The sequence below is a fragment of the Plasmodium sp. gorilla clade G2 genome (genome assembly GCF_900097015.1).
Source record: "Plasmodium sp. gorilla clade G2 genome assembly, chromosome: 9".
In the NCBI taxonomy this organism is placed as follows: domain Eukaryota; phylum Apicomplexa; class Aconoidasida; order Haemosporida; family Plasmodiidae; genus Plasmodium; species Plasmodium adleri (nom. inval.).
In genome coordinates this window covers 1,244,558-1,267,147 of record NC_041701.1, presented here as the reverse complement: position 1 = coordinate 1,267,147, position 22,590 = coordinate 1,244,558, and the positions used below count along the sequence as shown (strand labels likewise).

The 22,590-nt window shown below is 18.5% G+C and overlaps 9 protein-coding genes across 9 annotated transcripts; 3 read left to right on the top strand and 6 right to left on the bottom strand.

Moving 5' to 3' along the window:
• Positions 1-77: 77 nt before the first annotated feature.
• Positions 78-1,976, bottom strand: PADL01_0934000 (cAMP-dependent protein kinase catalytic subunit; the record flags this gene model as incomplete). Its single annotated transcript, XM_028682032.1, has 5 exons — positions 78-476; positions 800-959; positions 1,124-1,308; positions 1,519-1,676; positions 1,850-1,976. 5 exons carry the CDS (start codon positions 1,974-1,976, stop codon positions 78-80), a joined length of 1,029 nt encoding a protein of 342 aa, XP_028538350.1.
• A 2,547-nt stretch (positions 1,977-4,523) lies between these two features.
• Positions 4,524-6,404, bottom strand: PADL01_0933900 (UBX domain, putative; the record flags this gene model as incomplete). Its single annotated transcript, XM_028682031.1, has 3 exons — positions 4,524-6,005; positions 6,147-6,197; positions 6,309-6,404. 3 exons carry the CDS (start codon positions 6,402-6,404, stop codon positions 4,524-4,526), a joined length of 1,629 nt encoding a protein of 542 aa, XP_028538349.1.
• A 1,772-nt stretch (positions 6,405-8,176) lies between these two features.
• Positions 8,177-8,953, bottom strand: PADL01_0933800 (conserved Plasmodium protein, unknown function; the record flags this gene model as incomplete). Its single annotated transcript, XM_028682030.1, has 3 exons — positions 8,177-8,450; positions 8,547-8,755; positions 8,870-8,953. 3 exons carry the CDS (start codon positions 8,951-8,953, stop codon positions 8,177-8,179), a joined length of 567 nt encoding a protein of 188 aa, XP_028538348.1.
• A 2,429-nt stretch (positions 8,954-11,382) lies between these two features.
• PADL01_0933700 (vacuolar ATP synthase subunit e, putative) lies at positions 11,383-12,274 on the top strand (the record flags this gene model as incomplete). Its single annotated transcript, XM_028682029.1, has 2 exons — positions 11,383-11,391; positions 11,576-12,274. 2 exons carry the CDS (start codon positions 11,383-11,385, stop codon positions 12,272-12,274), a joined length of 708 nt encoding a protein of 235 aa, XP_028538347.1.
• Positions 12,275-12,682: 408 nt separating this feature from the next.
• PADL01_0933600 (transcription factor with AP2 domain(s), putative) lies at positions 12,683-13,285 on the bottom strand (the record flags this gene model as incomplete). The annotated part of the gene is made up of 1 exon (XM_028682028.1): positions 12,683-13,285. One exon carries the CDS (start codon positions 13,283-13,285, stop codon positions 12,683-12,685), a length of 603 nt encoding a protein of 200 aa, XP_028538346.1.
• A 1,190-nt stretch (positions 13,286-14,475) lies between these two features.
• On the bottom strand, positions 14,476-14,913 carry PADL01_0933500 (conserved Plasmodium protein, unknown function; the record flags this gene model as incomplete). Its single annotated transcript, XM_028682027.1, has 1 exon — positions 14,476-14,913. One exon carries the CDS (start codon positions 14,911-14,913, stop codon positions 14,476-14,478), a length of 438 nt encoding a protein of 145 aa, XP_028538345.1.
• A 721-nt stretch (positions 14,914-15,634) lies between these two features.
• On the top strand, positions 15,635-16,072 carry PADL01_0933400 (conserved Plasmodium protein, unknown function; the record flags this gene model as incomplete). Its single annotated transcript, XM_028682025.1, has 1 exon — positions 15,635-16,072. One exon carries the CDS (start codon positions 15,635-15,637, stop codon positions 16,070-16,072), a length of 438 nt encoding a protein of 145 aa, XP_028538344.1.
• Positions 16,073-16,356: 284 nt separating this feature from the next.
• On the bottom strand, positions 16,357-19,545 carry PADL01_0933300 (DNA repair helicase RAD3, putative; the record flags this gene model as incomplete). Its single annotated transcript, XM_028682024.1, has 1 exon — positions 16,357-19,545. One exon carries the CDS (start codon positions 19,543-19,545, stop codon positions 16,357-16,359), a length of 3,189 nt encoding a protein of 1,062 aa, XP_028538343.1.
• A 1,002-nt stretch (positions 19,546-20,547) lies between these two features.
• Positions 20,548-22,464, top strand: PADL01_0933200 (histidine--tRNA ligase, putative; the record flags this gene model as incomplete). The annotated part of the gene is made up of 1 exon (XM_028682023.1): positions 20,548-22,464. One exon carries the CDS (start codon positions 20,548-20,550, stop codon positions 22,462-22,464), a length of 1,917 nt encoding a protein of 638 aa, XP_028538342.1.
• Positions 22,465-22,590: the final 126 nt, after the last annotated feature.

The window sequence follows — 22,590 nt, the reverse complement described above, 5'->3', positions numbered from 1 at the left end:
TTTTTTTTTGTTTTTTTTTTCTGCTTACATTAACATTTAATTTTTATATATCATAAAATTTTGTTCTCTTTATTTTTCTACCAATCATAAAATGGATCATTTTCATTTGTTATTTTATCAGCTATAGTTAAATCTTCTTGTACCCTCTCAAAATTGGAGGAATCAAAGATATTTTTATATTTAGGTTTATATGGAACCTCAACATTTTTATTCAACAAATTTACCCAATCAATATTACTAAACCATGGGTGTTCTTTAACATTTTGAGCTCCTTTTTTTAAATTACCATACCTTTTTGTTAAATCATGAGACAACAATTTCTTCATCAAATGTTTGCAATTGTTATCTAAAAATTTAGGGAAATATATTATACCCTCTAATATTTTCTGATAAATTAATAAGGGTTCATTCGCATAAAAAGGGGGACATCCAACTAATATTTCGTATATAAAAATACCTAAGGTCCACCAGTCAGCCTGTAATGTAAAAATTAATATTTTATATTTCTTAGATGCACCTCTTGATATAAACATATAAATAAATATATATATATATTTTTACATTTATGCCTATTTTTATATAAATATGTAAAATGTTCATGTAATAATCCACATTTTTTCATAAAAATTATGAACACGTTCATATAATAATCCATATTTTTTCATAAAAATTATGAACATGTTCATGTAATAATCCACATTTTTTCATAAAAATTATGAACATGTTCATGTAATAATCCACATTTTTCCATATAAATATCCATATGTTCATGTAATTTTTCCACATTTTTTTTACATACGGCTTTTCCATGTCCGACATTCAATAAAATTTCTGGAGCGATATATTCGGGAGTTCCACATAAAGTATAAGTTCTTGTTTCGACAATTTTAGCAAATCCAAAATCGGTCATTTTTATAAATCCGTCTTTATCAAGTAATAAATTTTCAGGTTTCAAATCTCTTCAAAAAGAAAAAGTTATAAAGTTGAAATGGAATTATGAATGAATATAAATCAATATAAATCAATATAAATGAATAAGTTAATATTGTATATATTTTAATTACTAATTTATTTATATATATATATATATATTTTTTTTTTTTTTTTTGAAAACAAAATATACCTATAAACAATATTTAAACTTTGCAAGTATTCAAAAATTAGAACAATCTGAGCTGCATAAAAACATCCAACATCATTAGGAAATCTTTTATTTCTTCTTAAAAATGTAAAAAATTCTCCACCAATTACGAATTCAAGGACTAAATATAAATAAGAGTCATCTTTGAATGATCCATGTAAATTTACCTATAAATTTAACGTTTTAAAAGAATAGACAATATTTATGGATATGTAAGTTGATGGTCACACACATATATATGAACATCCGTGGAGGTTAATAATAGACGAAAAATAATAAAACATAAGCATATATATATATATATATTTATATATTTATTTATATTTATATTTATGCACACTTATTTTTTATTTAATTTTCTTCTTATTGCTTCTTACACAAAATGGATGATTTATATAATTTAATATTTTTCTCTCTGAAAAAACATGATCGACTTGTTTTTGTCTTATAATTTTACACTTTTCAAAACGTTTAATGGCTACTGGTGGATAGTTTCCGTTTTTATAGGTAGCGAGAATAACTCTACCAAAGGAACCTGCACATTTTTATTCAAAAAAAATAAAATAAAATAATAATAAAATAATTTATATTGATGTTACATTTTATTTGTTTAAAAAAAAAAAAAAAAAATTGTCACATATATATATATATATATGTTTCACTTAATTTCAGTATATAATAGTAAATCTATTTTATATATTTATATACCCGTTCCAAGTGTACGAATGAAATTAAAATCTTCATATTTCATTTTATTTTTCTTATTAGTTAAAACTTGTTCACTAGAATCACTGTCCTTCTTTTTATTTAAATGCAAATTTTTAATGAACTGCATAGCGAGAATTTTTATTTTTACAATGTATATATGAAAATATGCATATGAAGAAATAATTATTTATATATATTAAGTAAAAAAAAAAAAAAAAAAAAAAAAAAAAAAAAAATATATATATATATATATATATATATGTAACAGAACAAATCATAAGGGTGTATAAAAAAAAAAAAAAAAAAAAAAAAAATCACAATAGAATAGAATAGAACAGAACAAATCATCAATGTGTATAAAAAAGTAATTTATATAAAATATATATTATATATTATAAAAAAACTTAAACGTAGCTTTTTTATGAAATTACATATATATATATAATATATATATTATATATGTATATATAATATATATAAATATTTTTATATTATTTATATATATATATATATATATATATATATAATATTATATAAATATATTTATTCATTTATTTTTTAATAATTACTTTTACACTTTGATTGCACTACCCAACCAGTTCAATGTATAAAAAAAAAGAAAGTGCATTCAAATACTTATATGTTTTTTTTTTTTTTTTTTTTCTTTTTGGCCAAATTTTTTTTTTTTTTTTTAATAAAAATGAAAGTATTTGGTTCTCCTAATTTACAACAGAAAGTGCGTTTTTATGTGTACAAAAAAATAAATGTTTTAATTTTATATATATCTAGAAGAAAAAATATATTATATTATATTATAAATAATACATAATTGAATTGTTGATAAACGAATGAAATTAACCTAACAAAAAAATGAAAACAAAATAAATATTATTATAGTGAAATTTAAATATATATATATATATATATATATATAGTATACATATTAATATTTAAAAAATTTTTTTTTAAATATGAAATGGTCTATTATGTTTTATTGTGATTTTAAACTAAATATATTACCATACATATAACTAGATATTTTTTTTTTATTTTTTTTTTATTATTTTGTTTATTTGTTCTAATTTATTTTATTTATTTATTTATTTAATTTTTTTTTTTTTTTTTTTGCCACCCCACACTATCGAAGAACTGTTTTCTATATAACCATTAAAAATGTTATAGTATAAGTTTAGACATGTATATATTATATAAATAAAAAATATATATTTTATGTTATCTAAAAAAAGTTCATGTTATTTGTGATTTATGTGTATACTTAAAATATGAATAAATAAAATATTATGTGAAAAAAAAAAAAATAAATAAATGTTATTTATTTTGGTAAGTATAAAATGTTCATATTTAGTCAAAAAATAATGACATAAAAAATATATATATATATATATATAATATATGTATATTATTTTTTAATATGGTTAATTATTATTCGTGTGGAGAGAAAAAAAAAATTATCCAATTTGTTATGACTTTTGAATAAGCTATAAAACATTATTTATATATAATATATATATGTGCCTACATATGTAAGGCCTTAAATTCTATAATATAAATACATAAAAGGGATTAAAAATGCACATATATAAATATATATATATAAATATATATATATATATATATAATATAAAAGAACACTAAATTAGAAAATGAACATATAGAAAGCATGGAATATATATATTATATGTTCATGTTATTATTTTATTTATTTATTGATATAATAAACATGTCTATATATATATATATATATATATATATATATATATAGCTTAAACATATTAAGAGTGTGCTCGCTATTACACACTCATTGTTATAAAATTGATTTATATTATATATATATATGCCTATATGTGAGTCTTAATTTCTTTGTTTTTTTTTTTCTCAATAAAAAAAATATTATATATATATACACATGTGGCGAGGATGTAAAACTGAGAGATATCTCTCTTTTTTTATTATCTCCTCTTTTATATGTCACATTTATATATAACATAAAAAAAAAAAAAATAAATAAATAAATACATACCTATATATATATATATATATATATATATATTAGATATGCACATTATTAGTATATCCAATAATTTTACTCCTCTACCTTCATATTTTTTTATTCTTAAGTAGTAGGATGTTAATATTTATTGGATATTAAAAAAAAAAAAAAAATAAGAAAAAAAAAATAAGGTGTGTGCATATAAGTGCACAATGGTAAATGATAAAAAAAAAAAAAAAAAATTAAAATAAAAATAAAATAAATAAAAAAAAAGAAATACTTACATAAAAACATTTATTTATTTATTTATATATCATACTATATATATGAAGGGGGGGGGGAAATGTACATGGATTCACATGTATTAAAAAATACACATAATACATGTGCTCACATTGATAAAACAAAAACATAAGGTCATTATATTTTTGTCTCTTGATGCTATATATAAAAACAAAATTTAATTTATCCAAATAAAAAATAAAAAATAAAATAATATAAAATAAAAAATAATAATAATAATAACTATAAAAAAAATATAATGATATATAATCTTAAGGAGATAATAAAGAATAGTGTGTATATATATTCAAGTACATATATATATATATATATATATATATATATATACATATACATATATACATATACACATTTATATGTTTACTCCTCGTCTGATGAATCTAAAGACTTCATATTAAAAATAGCATTCGGATATAAATCAAAATTTTTGATTTGCTCATTAGTTTTTTGTATATTCCATTTTGTAAGGGAACATATTAATTGAAATTTATAAGGAATGGTAACTTTTTTATTTTGTGGTTGTAAAAATTCTGAACATTCAGCCCAATCATATATATCTTGTAAAGTATTTGATAGACCGAAATTATTTTGTATTCTTAAACCGTTAGGTAGTCTAATACAAATTTTAGTAATTTTATCATTTGGTGATATAGATAAAGGGAATTTCTTTGTTTTTTCTTTTCTTTCATTTTTTATTTTATTTTTTTCTTGTATTTTAATTAATTTTTCATTTTCTTTTTTTTTTTTCTCTTCTTCTTTTAATCTATCTTTTCTTAAAGCTTCTTGATATTCTCTATCTTGTTCTTCTCTAATTAATCTATCCTTATAATTTTTATTTTTTAACATTTCCATTTTTTCTCTTTTAATATCCATTTTTTCTATACAATGAGATATAGTATTCATAATATGACTGATCGATGGTTTCCCATATATAATTGACAATTCCATCATTTCTGTAACATAGCAAGTTAATATAATACTAATCTGTGGTAACATAAAAACGTTTAATGTATTACTTAACTCTTTAATATCTCCTTTAGATATATCATGGGCATATAAAATACAATTCTCATCAAAAAAACTCTTCATTTCTAAATTATTAAATACATGTTCACAAAAATAGGAAACATCATCATATTCAATATGTAAATAAACGAGTAATAATTTTTCTTCTCTCTTTGACTTATTAATAGCCTCTTTTAAAGAACCTCGAAAGAAATTTGTATGTATTTTACTATATTTGTTTTCATAATATCTTGTAAATCCATTATCATTTGAAGAACTGCGTGCTTCCAATGATGAAGGTGATGTAGATGTAGATGAAGTAGATGTTGAGGAAGATGTAGCCATTGTTGTAGATGATATTATATATGTACTTAATATTTTAAAAAATGTAGACATAATATTATACAAATTTTTAAATATAGGAAAAATCGTTTTTCCTATATGGTTTAAAAGATATAAAAAATTTGCTCTACCTACATGTTCTTCTTCATTTATTTCATAACCGTTCAGTGTATTTCCTTCTTCAATATTATCTTTACTTGATGATATACTTGAAAAATCTGATATATCTTTATTATTTTTATTATCTTTATTATCTTTATTATCTTCACTATCTTCACTATCTTCACTATCTTCACTATCTTCACTATCTTCATTATCTTCATTATCTTCACTATCTTCATTATCTTCATTATCTTCACTATCTTCATTATCTTCATTATTCTTTTTGGTATTTGCATTTCCTCCTGCGTCTTCATTAATATGTTTATTAGTTATATTATTTTTTTGGTCATTTACTTCACTGTTTTCATTCTTTTCATTGGAAGTCCTCACATCCTTCAAAGAAAAAAATATATATATATAAATATATATATATATATTATTAATATACACACACTTATATATATATATATATATATATTATAAATATTTATCCATATGTCACTCATTTATATTTTTTATTTTTCTGTAACTTACTGCAGTTGATTTCTTCTTGTTTGTAGCTTTAAAATAACCACTTATTGCTTCCTAAGATAAAATAAAAGATATATAAATATAAACACAAAAATAAATATGTATTAAAATATATAATACATACAAACATTATATGCATGTTGTATTTTTTTCATTATAATTTACTTCAACATTCCAGTTATAAGACTCCAAAAATTTAGCAGCCTTCTTTTCATCGTCTTCTTTTGTCATATCCATAAATAATTTTATAAATTCATTCATTTTTGTTCTTTTTTTTTTTTTTTTTTTTTTTTTTTTTTTGTTATTTATTAAGAAAAAATTAAATTTTAAATTATAAAGGAAGAATATATTTAATACACATACATACATATATAAGATAAGCACATATATATATATATATATATATATATATACAATGTATGTGTTTATTGCTTTTTTCTATTTAAATTTTTTTTTTTCCCCACCCCCTTTATGATGTTTATATAATATTATATCCCTTCAAATGAAAGATGACGCAAAAATAAAAAAAATAAATAAATAAAATAAAAATATAATATATATATAATAAATAAATGAAAAAATATATATATATATTATATATATATATATATTTTTCTTTTTTATGATAAAAATGTAAAATAATTAAACTAATCCAGAACTCCAATTATATGGAGATCACGAAAGGAATATATATGTTCCTATGGAAAAAAAAAAAAAAAAAAAAAAAAAATATAATATATTACATATTAATATGTTAATATATATATATAAATTATCATGTAAATAATAATAAGTTAAAAGAAACTTTATAAAAAATATAAATAAAACGGCATTACCTTTTTATAGATTATCTATACTTTTTAAATATATATATTATATATATATATATTTATTTATTTTATATAGATTTTAATTATATGCATAATTTATATGTATCTTATATATTTATTATTATTTTTTTTTATCATATATATTTCGTATTATATATTTTTTATTTTTTTTCATCATATTATTATATATTCTCCTTTAAAAAAATAAAATAATTCAATACATCAAATGAATATAATATAATATATTATATTATATTATATATTTTTATATATTATTAAAATATACATACATACATACATTCATACATATATTTTTATTTTTTATTTTTTTTTTTTTATTTTTGTATGCGTTCATGAATACATATAAAAAAGAAACATGTGAAAAACAATTAATTTTTTAAATATGCTAAAATAAAATACCAGAAGAAAGAAAAATAAGTTGAAATGTAATATGTTATTAAAAGTGAATCATATTGAACTATATAAACATATATATCATTAATATATTGAAATATGAGTTAAATAAAATCAAAAAAAAATATGTTAATAAAAATAATATTTTATATGTATAATATATATTTTATGAACAAAAATAATTTAAAAGTCTATGGAAATATACACATATATATAATATGTATAATATATATATTATATATATTATATTATATTATATTTTTTTTTTTTTTTTTTTTTTTTTATTTAATTGTTGAGCACGTTATTACATAAAAAAAAAAATATATTTATTTTATTTGCGTAATATACGCGACAGAAAAATATTTATAAAAAAAAAAAAAAAAAAAAAAAAAAAAATGGACACACATATTGAAACAACAATATAAATAATATGTATACATATATATTATATTTATATTTATTTATATTTATTCAGTGTGGAATAGTATTATATTATATTATATGTTTATTTATAATTTGAATTATTTTTAAAAAAATAAAAGTTATAAGATAATACTTGGGTATATAATATATATTAAATTTTTATATAATGTTCACAAAAAAAAGAATATTAATAAATATCATAGGAATATTTTATGAAACAGATTAATATGTAGTATTTGTTGTATATCGTTACATTTTTTTGATCATTATAATAAAACAAAAAAAAAACATCAATCCCATAAATATATATAAATATATATATATATATATATATATATATATTTTTTATTTTTATAATTACCTGTGTCACTCTGTTATCAGTTGTACGTTTATTTTCCAATAAAGAAAAAAGCTAGTTAATCTTTTCTTCAACTTCTCTTTATATTCTTTCTTTAATTTATTATTTATAAATATAAATATAATGTATCTTAAATTCTTGCAATTGTAACAAAAATTTTTTAATAAAGCTATGCATATAGGAGATTTTACTAATAAGGTAAAATAAATTAAACTTGGAAAAATCTGCTGGATGTTATTAAAAAACACTGGATCCAAATTCCATGAGCCAATCATTAATTCTCTACAAAAAAAAAAAAATAATATAATTAAATATATATATATATATATATATTTATATATTTATATATTTATGTTTATTTATTTATTTTTGTCTTACAATACGTTTGCAAAGGGAGATAATTCAAAATACTCTACATCAGGTAGACAATATAAATTTCTTATGTCCTTATCAATATTATTCTTCTTATTCATATACTTTAAAATTAATAAAATATACTTTTTATTTTTTAACCTCAAAATTGTTTTAACATTTATAAAATTTGTGTTTATTATCACATCCAAAATGTTCTCTCTCCATGTTTTATTCTGGAAAATAATAAAACAAAATAAATAAATAAATAAATATATATATATATAAAAATATTCACACACAAAATTTTTTGTGTTTATAAGTTTCTTTCTTTTTTTTTTTTTTATTACCAAATACATTAAATTAAATATATCATCCAACCATGGAAAAAACTCTAAAATATTTACAACTACACTGGTACATATATTATTCATATTTATTTACACATTTTTTTTTTTTTTTTTTTTTTTATAAAATATATATCAAATAGGAAGCGGAAGAGGAGAGAGGGCGAAAAAAAAAAATTTACATTTTTCAGAACAAAAAAAAAAAAAAAAAATTAAATCAAGTATCCTTTTTTAATTTACCACGGTGTGTTCAATAATGATTCTTTCTTTTTTAAGAAATATATTGAAATGTTTTATATATATATATATATATATATATAGATATAGATATATACTTATATATATATTTATTTATTTATTATATTTTTTATTTTTATAATGATCCCTTATAATAATTATATAAAGAAAGACCATTTATATATTTCATAAAAGAAAAAAAAAAAAAAAACAGATGCATGCTTTTTTATTGGAAGGGAATTAATATAGAAGAAAAAAAAAAAAAAAAAAAATTTTTTAATTTAAGATTAATTCTGGAACAAAAATAAAGTAACCTCAAGGGGAAAAATAAATAAATAAACAACCAGAAAATTAAAATATATCATATATATATATATATATATATATATATATATTTATATATATTGTTCTAATTATTAATATTCCAATAATATTATAATTTATAAATTTTAAAATTTATAGAGGGGAAAAAAGAAAAAAAAAAAAAAAAAAAAAGAAGAAACAACCTATTTATAAAATATAATTATGTACATGGGTAAAATTAATTATAATATATATATAATATATACACACAAGAAAAAAAATATATAAAATAAAATAAACAAATAATATATAAATATACATACATATATATATATATATATATATATATATTATTTAAAAGAAATTCATTTTATTAAGTTTCTATGTAATGAAAACCAAGAGATCTTTTTCATTTTAAAATTTTTAAATTTATAGAAGAAAAAAAAAAAAAAAAAAAAAAAAGGACCGATATTAAAATATCAAAAAAGTACAAATATATAAAATATATATTTATATGTCGATATTTGTATGTCTCATTATAAATATATATAGATTTATTTTTCTTTTTGATATATTATATTATGTAACCTTATAATTCCACAATATATTTAATTGTTTAAGTACTAAAATGTTCTATATATATATATATATATATATATATATAAACGTGTCACAGATAGAAACAAAAAAAAAAAAAAAAAAAAAAATTTTATAATATAAAGTTCATCTTTAAATTATAAAAATGTAAAATCAAAACATAAGGACAACATTTTAACAATTTAAAAAAAAAAAAAATAATAATAAAATAATAAATGCATACTATACATATATATAAACATAAAAACCAACTGTGTCAACATCCTTTTCTTTGAATAATATATATATACATATTAAAGCATATTTCCTTCTAGAATATATATTTTATTAATTTAATCAAAAAAAAAAAAATAAATATAATATAAAATAAATAGAAATTAAATAATAACAGATAAATAATTTTATAGATAAATTTCTATTTTTCTTTTAACATTTTTATATTGTATTATTCAAAAAAAAAAACGCCTATTTTTTTCTTTTAAATATTATTATAACTTATTGATCTTTTTTTTTAAATTAATAAAATGTATACTTTAAAAGTTATATATATATAATATATATTATATATATATATAATTATGTTATAACATTATTAAAATATATACTAATTATACATAATATATATTATATATATAATATATATTATATATCATTATATATTTTTTTTATATGTAATATAAAAAAATAGGCCTTGAATTTTATACTGAAAAAAATTACTATTATTATTATATATATAATAATATAATATATAAAAATACAATATGAAAAAAAAAAAAAAAAAAAAAAAAAAAAGAGCACATATATTTTATTAATAGTTATTATAACGAAATAATAATAATATATAAATTTTTTTATTTTTAATAATTTTCCAAATTTTTTTTAATTTTTTTTATAAATCTTTTATATTATATATTTTATCATTTATTATTAATATTATATATATATATATATATATATATATATATATTTATATATTTATTTATTTATATGTTATTATTATATTTTTACCTTTAATTAAAAATGATATAAATTTTATAACTGTTAATGCGTAAAAGTAAAACATAATAAAAAATAAAAATATATGTATAAATGAATATATGATATTATATATACACATATAATATATATATATTTATATTTATTTATTTCTATCCTGATATATACATATATATATATATTTTTTTTTTTTTATCCACCCAGTTTTATTTTGATATACAAAATATGTTCTTCTCTTTCGAGAAATAATACGATTTATTTATTTTTTTTTTTTTTGATTTATTATATATTTATATATATATTATATATATATATATTTTTTATTTTGGTAATTATTACCTTGTTTAAAAGTGGAATGAATAAATATCTTTAAAATAAGAAAGATGGCATTAGTAAGATGAAAGAAAATATATATATATATATATATATATATATATATGTAGAAATGTGTATATAAAAATATTTGCATATTTTTTAATCATTTAAGTAGTATTTTAACATGAACAAATATATGTATATATATATATATATATATTTTTTTTTTTTTTTTTTTTTTTTTTGTTATTCCTTTTTTAGGATGATGCAGAAGCTCAAAAACAAATCCAACAAATGGTAAACTTCATCTTGAATGAAGCGAAGGATAAAGCACATGAAATTGAAGCAAAAGCTTTAGAAGATTTTAATATTGAAAAATTAAGAATAGTACAAAAGATGAAAGAAAAGATACGTGTAGAATTTCAGAAAAAAGCTAAACAAATGGAAATTAAAAGATCTATTGCTAGATCATCAGCTATAAACAAAGCTAGATTAAAGAAAATGTGTGCAAAAGATCAAGTTTTTAAAGAAATATATAAAATTAGTAGTGATAAATTAAATGATTTATATAAAGATAAAGATAAATATAAAAACCTTATTGTAGATTTAATAGTACAATCTTTATTCTATATGCAAGAACCACATGTTATTGTTCGTTGTAGAGATATAGACAAAGCAATTGTTGAAAGCTCATTAAATGAAGCTGTTTCAAAATATACAGACAAATTAAAAAAACAATTCAATATTACAAAAACAGTTAAAATAGAATTAGATAAATCAGGAAACTATCTACCACCACCACCTACATCAGATAATGAAGGAAACTCATGTCTTGGAGGTATTATCTTGACTACACCAAATAGAAAAATTAATTGTGATAATACTTTGGATGTACGTCTCAAACTAGCCATCGAATATTGTACACCAGAAATTAAAAGAATGTTTTTTGAAAACGCATAAAAAAAAATATAAACATATATGAGAATATAAAAATGAACTATTTTATGTACTCCAAAATATCAAGTGTTTAAAAATAAATAAAATAAAATAAAAATATATATATATATATATATATATATATATTTTTAAATTATAACAATATTCCCATTTTTTATTACAACAAAATATTCTTTAATATGCATATAAATTTATATGTATGTGTATCTATTTATATATACATAAAAATTTCTCTAATTATTATTATTATTATTATTTTTTTTTTTTTTTTATTGTAACATTTTATTGTTAATTGTGTTATTAAAAAAACAAAAAAAATAAAAATGAAAATAAAAATTAAAATTAAAATAAAAATAAAAATATATACAAATATATGCAATATATATATATTTTTTTTTTTCTTTCTTTTGATCAAAATTGCCCCTTGGATATCTTTGAATATTTTTTCTTTCTCAATAATCTCTCATCCTTCTTTTGTATGTAATCCATTCTAATTTGCCTTTCCGTTTTTCTGTTATCAACTCTACCTGCCTCTTCCAATTTTTTCCTGAATTGTTCAGCAGCTAGCTTGGCTTGTAATAAACCAAATGCACACCTAAACCTTCTGATTCGATGTACCCCATTTTCCACCCATTGGACCATCCACACATTTAATCTTTTATAATAAGAAACTCCCTTTACCTTCGAAATAAACCAAGGAATTTCTTCATATTTAACATTGTACTTTCGTTTTCTCCAATATTTCCAATTTGGAAGCAAATTCCATGGGTAATCCTCCCCTAAATATTCACCACTTCTTAAAGACTCAATCCATTTAACACGATAATAATTGTTCGGAATATACTGCTGCAATTCATCTGTTTTCGCTTGAAAACAATCTGATGGTGCCAAATGTTCTGGGGGAGTCATATGAGGATGAATAATTTCCCTCGTTTTAGGCTTATAAGGATGTTTTGATAAAAACACATTTGTCAAAGTACATATATTCTTTGTAGTATGCCATTTCCATTTCATAAATAATTCAGATCCTTTGGTAAATAAAAATAACATTTCTTTATATATTAAAAAACAGGGATTTCTTCAAAAAAATTAAAAAACATTTTTTTATTTATTTCGTAATTGGCTATATAACATTTTTTTATAGCTAGTTGTAAATATTACATTTTATATTTATATAAAAAAAAAAAAAAAAAAAAAAAAAAAAAATGAAACTTGTTTATTTTTACCTGAACGTTCAGGAAAAAAAAAAAACTATTTTTTTTTTTTTTATTTTGTATATTTAATTTACCCTTGAAAGGAATATAAAAAAATGAAAAGAAATAGGTATAAAATATTGTGTGGGAATATAATATGTATATGTATATATATATATATATATATATATATATTTTTTTTTTATTTATTCTTTTAATTTGAAAAAATATTTTATAATTTTTAATTATATGTGTTAACTTTCTAACATTGTAACAGAAAAAAAAATATACATACATATAATAATATATACGGGACCTATTTTTCTTTTTTTTTTTTTTAAATATGATATTTTATTACTTATCATATTGAGCAAAATTATAAATTTTAAGAATTAAAACAGTAATATGTCAATCAATTTTTTTTTTCTAATTGTTAATTAAAGAAATAATATGTCCTTTCAAAAAAAATAAAAGAAAAAAAAAACTATTCTTTCCTTGTCTGTGTTGACTATATATATATATTTTTTTTTTTTTTGTAGTTCATTAAGAAATATATATAAATATAATATCCATAATTTAATTTTATAAAATATTTCTAATAATAGACACAAATTAAATAATTTTTCATATGAGAAAAAAACGTGTTTGTATTGTTTTAATTAATTTATAAATGGGATAAAATATATTTTCCAAAAAAAATGTTCATGTTTAAAAGAAGGCTTACACAGATAGGCCCACATAAAAAATTACAAATACATATATATTAAACATGATGAAAAAAAAAAATAATATAAATAGCAAACATAAAATGTTTATATAATAAATATAATTATACATATTTATAGAATATTTATAATAATAATCTTCATATGGTCCATTTTAATATTAGGGAAAATTCTTTCCCCCCCTAATTTAATATTATATATATATATATCCAATTTTGTTCAGCGATATATTGTACGTTTAAATATTACATATATGTTTATTTGTTTGTTCATTTATTTTTTTTATTTATTTGTTTATTTGTTTGTTTTTTATTAAAGGATTTTTTGGTAAATATTTTTTATAATTGGGATGTCCTACTGTAAACATATTATTTGCATATTTATATTTTAATTTTTGTACCATTAAATTAATTTTATTATCATGAACTAATAAAGATAAATATGCTACAAAAAATGCAACATATAATATGGAAGTACCAAATTCATTTTCAAATATTTTCTGAGTTAAAAAATCAATACTTTTTCCAGCCAAAAATATATATTCACTTTTAGGAGGATTTTCTTCTTCTTTATTATTAACTTCAAATAATATGGGAGAACTTAATAACATTATTCCTCCTACACCTTTTTTTCTCTTGTCCACAACATTCTTACTTGCAACTTTAAATGTATGCTTAAAGAATATATTTCTCATAAAATGTTGAAAAATATTATGTCCATTCATACTTATTAAGGTAACATATAATATGGTATATTAAAATGAATGAATAAATAAATATATATATATATATATATTATAATATTTTTATGTTTAAAAGATCAATTTTGAACTACACATTAAATGGTAATATATATATATATATATATATATATATATATATGTATATATTTATATATATTATGATTCCTATTTAATATTTCCTTTTACATAATATATACAAAATAGTTGTAATTTTAAAAAAAAAAAATTAAATTGAGTCATATATGCTTTATTAAAATATAATTTTATTTTTTTTAATTCACCTTTTCAAAAATATATATATATATATATTAAAAATATTATAATATTATAATATTATCTATACGTGTGTATATATGTGCCATATGTATATACCATTTATATATTTTATTTTTTATCTGTACTATTATATGCTTTAACACTTGAGAAAAAAAATAAAAATAAAAATAAAATAATAACAGAAAGAAAAAATAAAAAATAAAAAATAAAAAATAAAAAACAAAAAATAAAAAACAAAAAACATATTATAATAAAATAATTATCCAAAAGTACTTTTGCATATATTTAAAACAATAAAATAAAATAATCATGTAAAAATAAAAAAAGCTTTTATTAGTCCTATATATCAATGGAAATATAACAAAGATAATAATAATATATATATATATTATATATATGTGTGTGATTTTTTTTTTTTTTTTGTAATATGAATTATAACCTTATATACAATAAAATCAATACGAACTATGTGATCGATCCATATGTTAGTATGTTATATATAAAAAGAGCTTATAAATATTTACGACTATTGAAGAAGAATAATGGAAATGTTATAGTATTAGGAAATAAGTTAAAGGAAATAAGACTAGAGAATTATTTTGATAATTTAGAACATGAAGAAAAATGTAATTTAAATAAATTAACAAATGTAACAAGAAATTTTGATTTATTAATATGTACAGATTTGCCATTATATTATTCTCATATAAAAAATATATTCATTCCAAAAATGTTAATATCAGAAGGTTCTTCATTTGTTAAAAATAAAAACTTTTTACATATTTTTGATTATTTCATACCATTGACAAATGAAAAATTGGATAGACATCTGCATTACGTTTTGAGTAAAAAATATTTATCCTAATAAAGATTAACACAACCATAATAATAAATATATATATGTATATATATATGTATATATTTTTTTTTTTTTTTTTTTTTTTTTTTTTAAACATAATATTTTTTTTTAAATTAATTTGTTACAAAAAAGTCAAAAAAAAGATATATACACATATTCATATATATATATATATATATATATTTTTTTTTTTTTTTTATACACTTTTATTTAAAGACAAAAAAAACAGTAAAAATAACATATATATTATAGACATATGTAAATATATACTTCCATACAATTTAATAATATTATATAAAATCATCCATGTTTAGTATAGATTTAACCATTGCCCAACATTTGGCCTGATTTTTCAAGATAAAAGGTGATATTTTTGTTTGTCCAGTTTCTTTATATTCTTGTGACATATTTAATAAGAATTGTTTTGATATATCTACAGCTGTTGTTACAGTTAGATTAATATTTGATATATCCATACATTTAATAATCCAAGGAGGTAATTTATTTTTTTTATCATGTTTAGCATATCTGATATCTGAAAAGATCATAATACCATAATCTTTTTTATTTCTTATAATTCTTCCAACACATTGAGATGCTTGTCTCATAGCATCAAATGTTAAGAATTCATTTTCTTGTATATTATAAGTTTCTTTTAAGAAATCTAATCTAGATTTTAAAATTTTTGATAATGTATATTGATAAGGTATCCCAAATAAAATAACACATTTTCCATAGTGTTTATCAAAATCGATTCCTTCAGCAATTTTTCCTCTACAGATAGATAAGAAAACAGCACCTTTTCCTAAGTCACAAGCTTTTTTAAAATTATGTAATGCTATAGTAGTTGATACAATATCTTTAGTTTCTATAAAAATTAATTTATATTCTAATATATTTGCAATGACACCTAATTCATACCATGAAGATATAACTTGTTCCATATAAATATATGATGGAAAATATGCTACAATACCATCAGGTATACATTTACACATATCTACTAATAAAATACCATAATTTTTTATTACACTTATATCATTTCTTAATGAAAATTGAGATGATAAAGGTATTAAATCTGCTCCTTTTGTTACAATCAATGGACATACACAATTTCTATCATATGACATTGGAAATGAAGCTGTCAACACTGTTTTAAAATTCAATAATTTTGGATATAGTTCCAATGGTGTTATAGTACCACTTGTTAATATTATAGACTTATATTTATTTATTACAGTTTTCATTGCTATTGATGAATCTAAACATGCAAACTGTATTAATGGATCATATATTCCTGTTGCCTCTGGATATGGTTCACATATAATAATAAATCCTTTAAAATAATTTCCTAATAACGTACAAAAATTACATACAATATTTAAAGATGAATAATCTTCAATATTTACTATTTGTAAATTATTTAATAAAGATCTTAATCTATCAAAACAATATTTAAAAAATGATGTATCCAATTTAGTATCCTTCTCAAATTTATATAAAAATGATAGTGGACCTTCTGATGTTATATCATATATATTTATATACTTTTTTAAATATACTACTACTATTCTCATCAAATTTAAAAAATGTTCCGATTTTCTAATATTACCTGGTATTACCACATTTTTTATTATATCATCTATTAATAATGGGCTATAACACAAATCATTTAAATGATCTTCATCTATATTATTATTATTATTATTATTACTATTACCATCATTATTCTTTTTAATATCACCCATATTGTTATTATCATTTGTTTTATTTTCTGGAGTTTTTATTTTATTATTATTATTTTTTTCATTTTCTTCATGTGATTCATCCAATAAAAAATCAGAAAACATCAAATTCATATCTTCATCAAAATATGCCATGGGATTACTTTCAACTTTTCTCTTTTTTTTCTCCTGTTCATTAGTCACTAATAATTCACCCTGATTCTCTTCAATTGAATGATTCCGATTTGTGTGCTCTCTCAAATGATAATCCATGTTTACATCTGCTGGTTTTTTATTTGGGTTGTCACTACTATTTATATATTTCATATTGTCTACATTTATAACATTATTTGTACCACTTAATGATTGGTTATATTTTTGTAATTTAATTTTTTCCAATATTTTATTACATTCTTCTTTTAATTTTTGTTCGTTTAACATTTTGGATTGTTCAATTTTTTTCATTAACTTTGTAATATTCATAGATGCCTTATTTAAAATATTACGATCAATATTAACACTTAAAGCCTCTAAACAAACACTATCAATATTATGTGCTTCATCAAAAACAATAATATCATTTTTATTTTTTAAATGGACATTTTTATTCATATCCTTCCAATTAAATAAAGCTTTTGAAACCTTTGGATCAATAACATATTGATAATTTAAAATAATAACTTTTGAGATTTCAATAATTTTTTTTGCACAAAAATATGGACATATAGGTACACTTACATTTTCTCTATTCTTATAATTTTTACATAATACTTTTAAATCTTCAATAGTATATACTCCTGGTTTTATTAAATCATATAAAAATTCTTTTTTATAATTTTCATAATAACCACATAAACCAATATTATCATATTCTTCTAAACTATTTCTTGAATTATATATATCGAAATAATCTTCTATATCTAAATGATGTTTATTTTTTAAAATAAAATCGGATATTCTATCTACATTTGTATGATATATCTCATTATCTAATTTATTATTTATATATTTCTTTTCTCTTATAAAGTTGGCTGTTAACTTACGACATTCGTCGTCAATCTTTTCTCTTTCGTGTTTTAATAAAACCTTTTCATTGATACACATACATCTTCTAGCGCTAATTCCTATGGCAAGTATTTCACTGTTCTCTCCAAAATCTTGGAAACAATTTATAGGATTATCATTATTATTAGGTTCTTTGTTATATTCATTTGAGGCATCAACTGAATTATTGGTTCGATTCTCATCATTGTTTATATTACCATTAGCTAAGTCTTTTACCACCACACCATTATTTGTATCATCATTTTTTATCATATTATTATTTGTGTCATCATTTTGGATGACATTATTATTTGTGTCATCCTTTTTTATCACACCACTATTTGTGTCATCATTTTGGATCACACCACTATTTGTGTCATCCTTTTCATTTTTTATCCTTTCTATCCTCCTCTTTTTCATTTCATCTATTCTATATTGTATGACCTTCTTCAATTCTATCAGTGACTTTTCCATTTCAGCAACAGTACGAGTACAAAAGATAAATTTCCCTTCATCTTTCTTATGATATTGATAAGATGTAATGAGAGAAAATATAGCGACAGTCTTTCCTGTGCCTGTTGGCATTTCTAATACACAATGTCCTTCACTATCTAGCGTTTTTTTTAAATATTTCATATATGCATATTGTTCAGGATAAATATAATCATACGGGAAAAAAACCTCTACATCGTCAAGTTTAAAAACAACCATATTTTTAAAGAACGACAAGTCGAATGAAGGAAACGTGCATACATAAAGAATAAAAAGTTACACGTTATATATATATATATATATATATATATATATATATTTTATGTAATATATAATATATCCTTTATATTATTATTCATATTACTCTAAATTATATATCAAGTCACTAAATATTTTATATAATCATTTTATATGTGGGCCCTTATATTCTTAATATTTAAAAAAAATTTTAAACCTTGAATTATTTCCATTTATAAATATAACATAAATATAAATATATATATATATAATACCAACTAGAAATATAATTATTAATTTTTTACATCCTGGATATTTTCTTTCTCTATTAAAAATATAACGCCGTATTTGAAGAGAAGGAAAAATTAAAGAAAATATATAAAAATATATATATATATGTATGATTTATTTTTATTTTATTTTTTTTAAATCTTAACAAAATCGTAAAATGGTAATATATGAGATGTATATTATATTATATGATGTTTAAGAATTATTTTATATATATATATAAATATATATTATATATATATATATAACAATTTAGTAATATTCCTCATATATATATTATTATTTTTGTAAGGTTAATTTTTAACGTTGAGAAAATTATATATAGGAGGAAGAAAAAAAAAAAAAAAAAAATTAACATTAATGAACTTGAAATGTTAATATATATATATATATATATATATATATATATATATATATATTTATATATATTTATATATTTTTTATTTTTTAAATTTATAAACAATTTGATAATCATATAACTTTCATTTGGCTTCAATTAATTACACTTCATTAGGAAACTTACTTATATAAATAAATATGTAACGATAATTATATATTTGTAAATAAAACAAGAGCACAGGTAAAAGGAAATGTAATATATATATATATATATGTATATATTATATTGTTTATATTATGTCATTTAATTTATTATGAGATCGCCATATAATCAGAAAAACCCCAAAGAAAAGTATGCCCCTATTATTTTTCATCCTTTTAATCATATACTTGCATTTGATTATATGTAGAAAAGAACCTATCTCAAGAAAACACAAGTCCCTTTTTTTAAATAATACATTATTAAAAAAGAATAATATAAAAAGATGTTGTTGTAAAATTAATAAAAAAAGAATTTTTAATGTTCAATATGTCAAAGGTATCCGAAATTTTATTAATCCAACTAATTATGAAAAAAGAGAATACCTATTTAATATCTGGAAACAAATAGCAAATAATTTTTCATTCGATTTTTATGATTTGCCTATTTTAGAAAGTTATGACTTGTTCAGAAAAAGTCCAATAAATGAATCATACGATTTTATAAAAAATAACAAGCATTTGATATTGAGACCTGAAATCACACCACAGCTGATTCGTTATTTATATATAAATGATAATTTATTGCAAGGGGATAGAGAAGAGGAAAATAAAATCATAAAAAATAAAAATAATAATAATAATAATGATAATAATAATCATAATCATAATTATGGTGATAAACATAATTATTATTTTCAACAGTGTGATATTACCAATAAGGTGAAGAGAGAAAATACACATACGAATTATATAAATAAATGTAATACAAATCATTCCTCTTTTCATGAACAAAATGAAAAGTGTAAAGACAGTTTTATTAATTCTAATAATGGATTTAATAATAATATGAATGCATGTACTAGCCATTTTAATGAAAATATATATAAAAAAAAAAAAATTTTGAAATATCAGAATATTAATAAAATATTCAAAATGTGTACAATAGGACAATGTTTTAGATATGAGCAAACATCAAGATTAAGAAAAAGAGAACATTATCAATGGAATTTAGATATTTTAGGTATTGAAAATATATATGCAGAGATTGAACTTTTATCTATGCTGATAATGTTTTTTAATCATATTAATATGGATGATAAAAATATTGTTATTAAATTAAATCATAAATATATTATTGAATATATTATATATATTATATTTCAAAAAGATATGAATCCTATATTATCATATAATAAAATTAAAAATGAAATAAAAAAATTATTACATATATTAGATAAATTTTATAAGATTAATAAGAGTACTTTTAAATTATTATTATATAAAAACTTCCCATATATAAAAAAAGAAACCATACGACATTTATATAATGTTTTAAAAAATATAAAACATATAAATCATTTAGAACACTTTATCAAATGTCATAATACAAATATATATTATAACAATATAGATACTTGGAAACATTTAAAAAATTTTAAAAATATATTTAATTATTTTGAACAAGCTAATTTAAATAATTTTTTTAAATTAGATTTAACTATAGTTAGAGGTATGGATTATTATAATAATATGGTGTTTGAAATATATTATAAAAAAGATAAATCACATCGAGCAATATGTGGCGGTGGACGTTATAATTTCTTTCTAAATGATAATAAAATTTATGCAGCTGGATGTGCTATGGGTGATGTTGTTATAACAGATATATTATTTAATAATAAAAAAAATAATCCATTCTTATCTTTATCAGAACAAAATAAAATAAACAAATATATACATGTTGTATCTTACTTTCCATATTTTCATAATATAACACAAAATAATAATCAACAAATACATTCTCATACAACTAATCTATATAAAGAATATTATAATATACTAAATAAACTAAGAAATAATAATATTATTGTAAATTCAATTTTAAAATATTATTCAAACCTATCAAAGGTAATAAAAAAAGCTATACATATGAATGCAGAACATATTTTATTTTTTAGCAAAGATAATAATTCATTTATATTAAAAAATTTAAAAACGAAAGAGCAAAAATTTGTCACATCGGATAATATCCTAGATATATACAACAATTATATATCAACACATAAATAAATTAAATATATATAAATATTATATATTTTTTCCTACAAATTGATGTGGCCACAAAATATAATTACAAAATATATGTAATATTATTATTATTATATGTATATTTTTTCTATGTTTCGTATTTTTTTT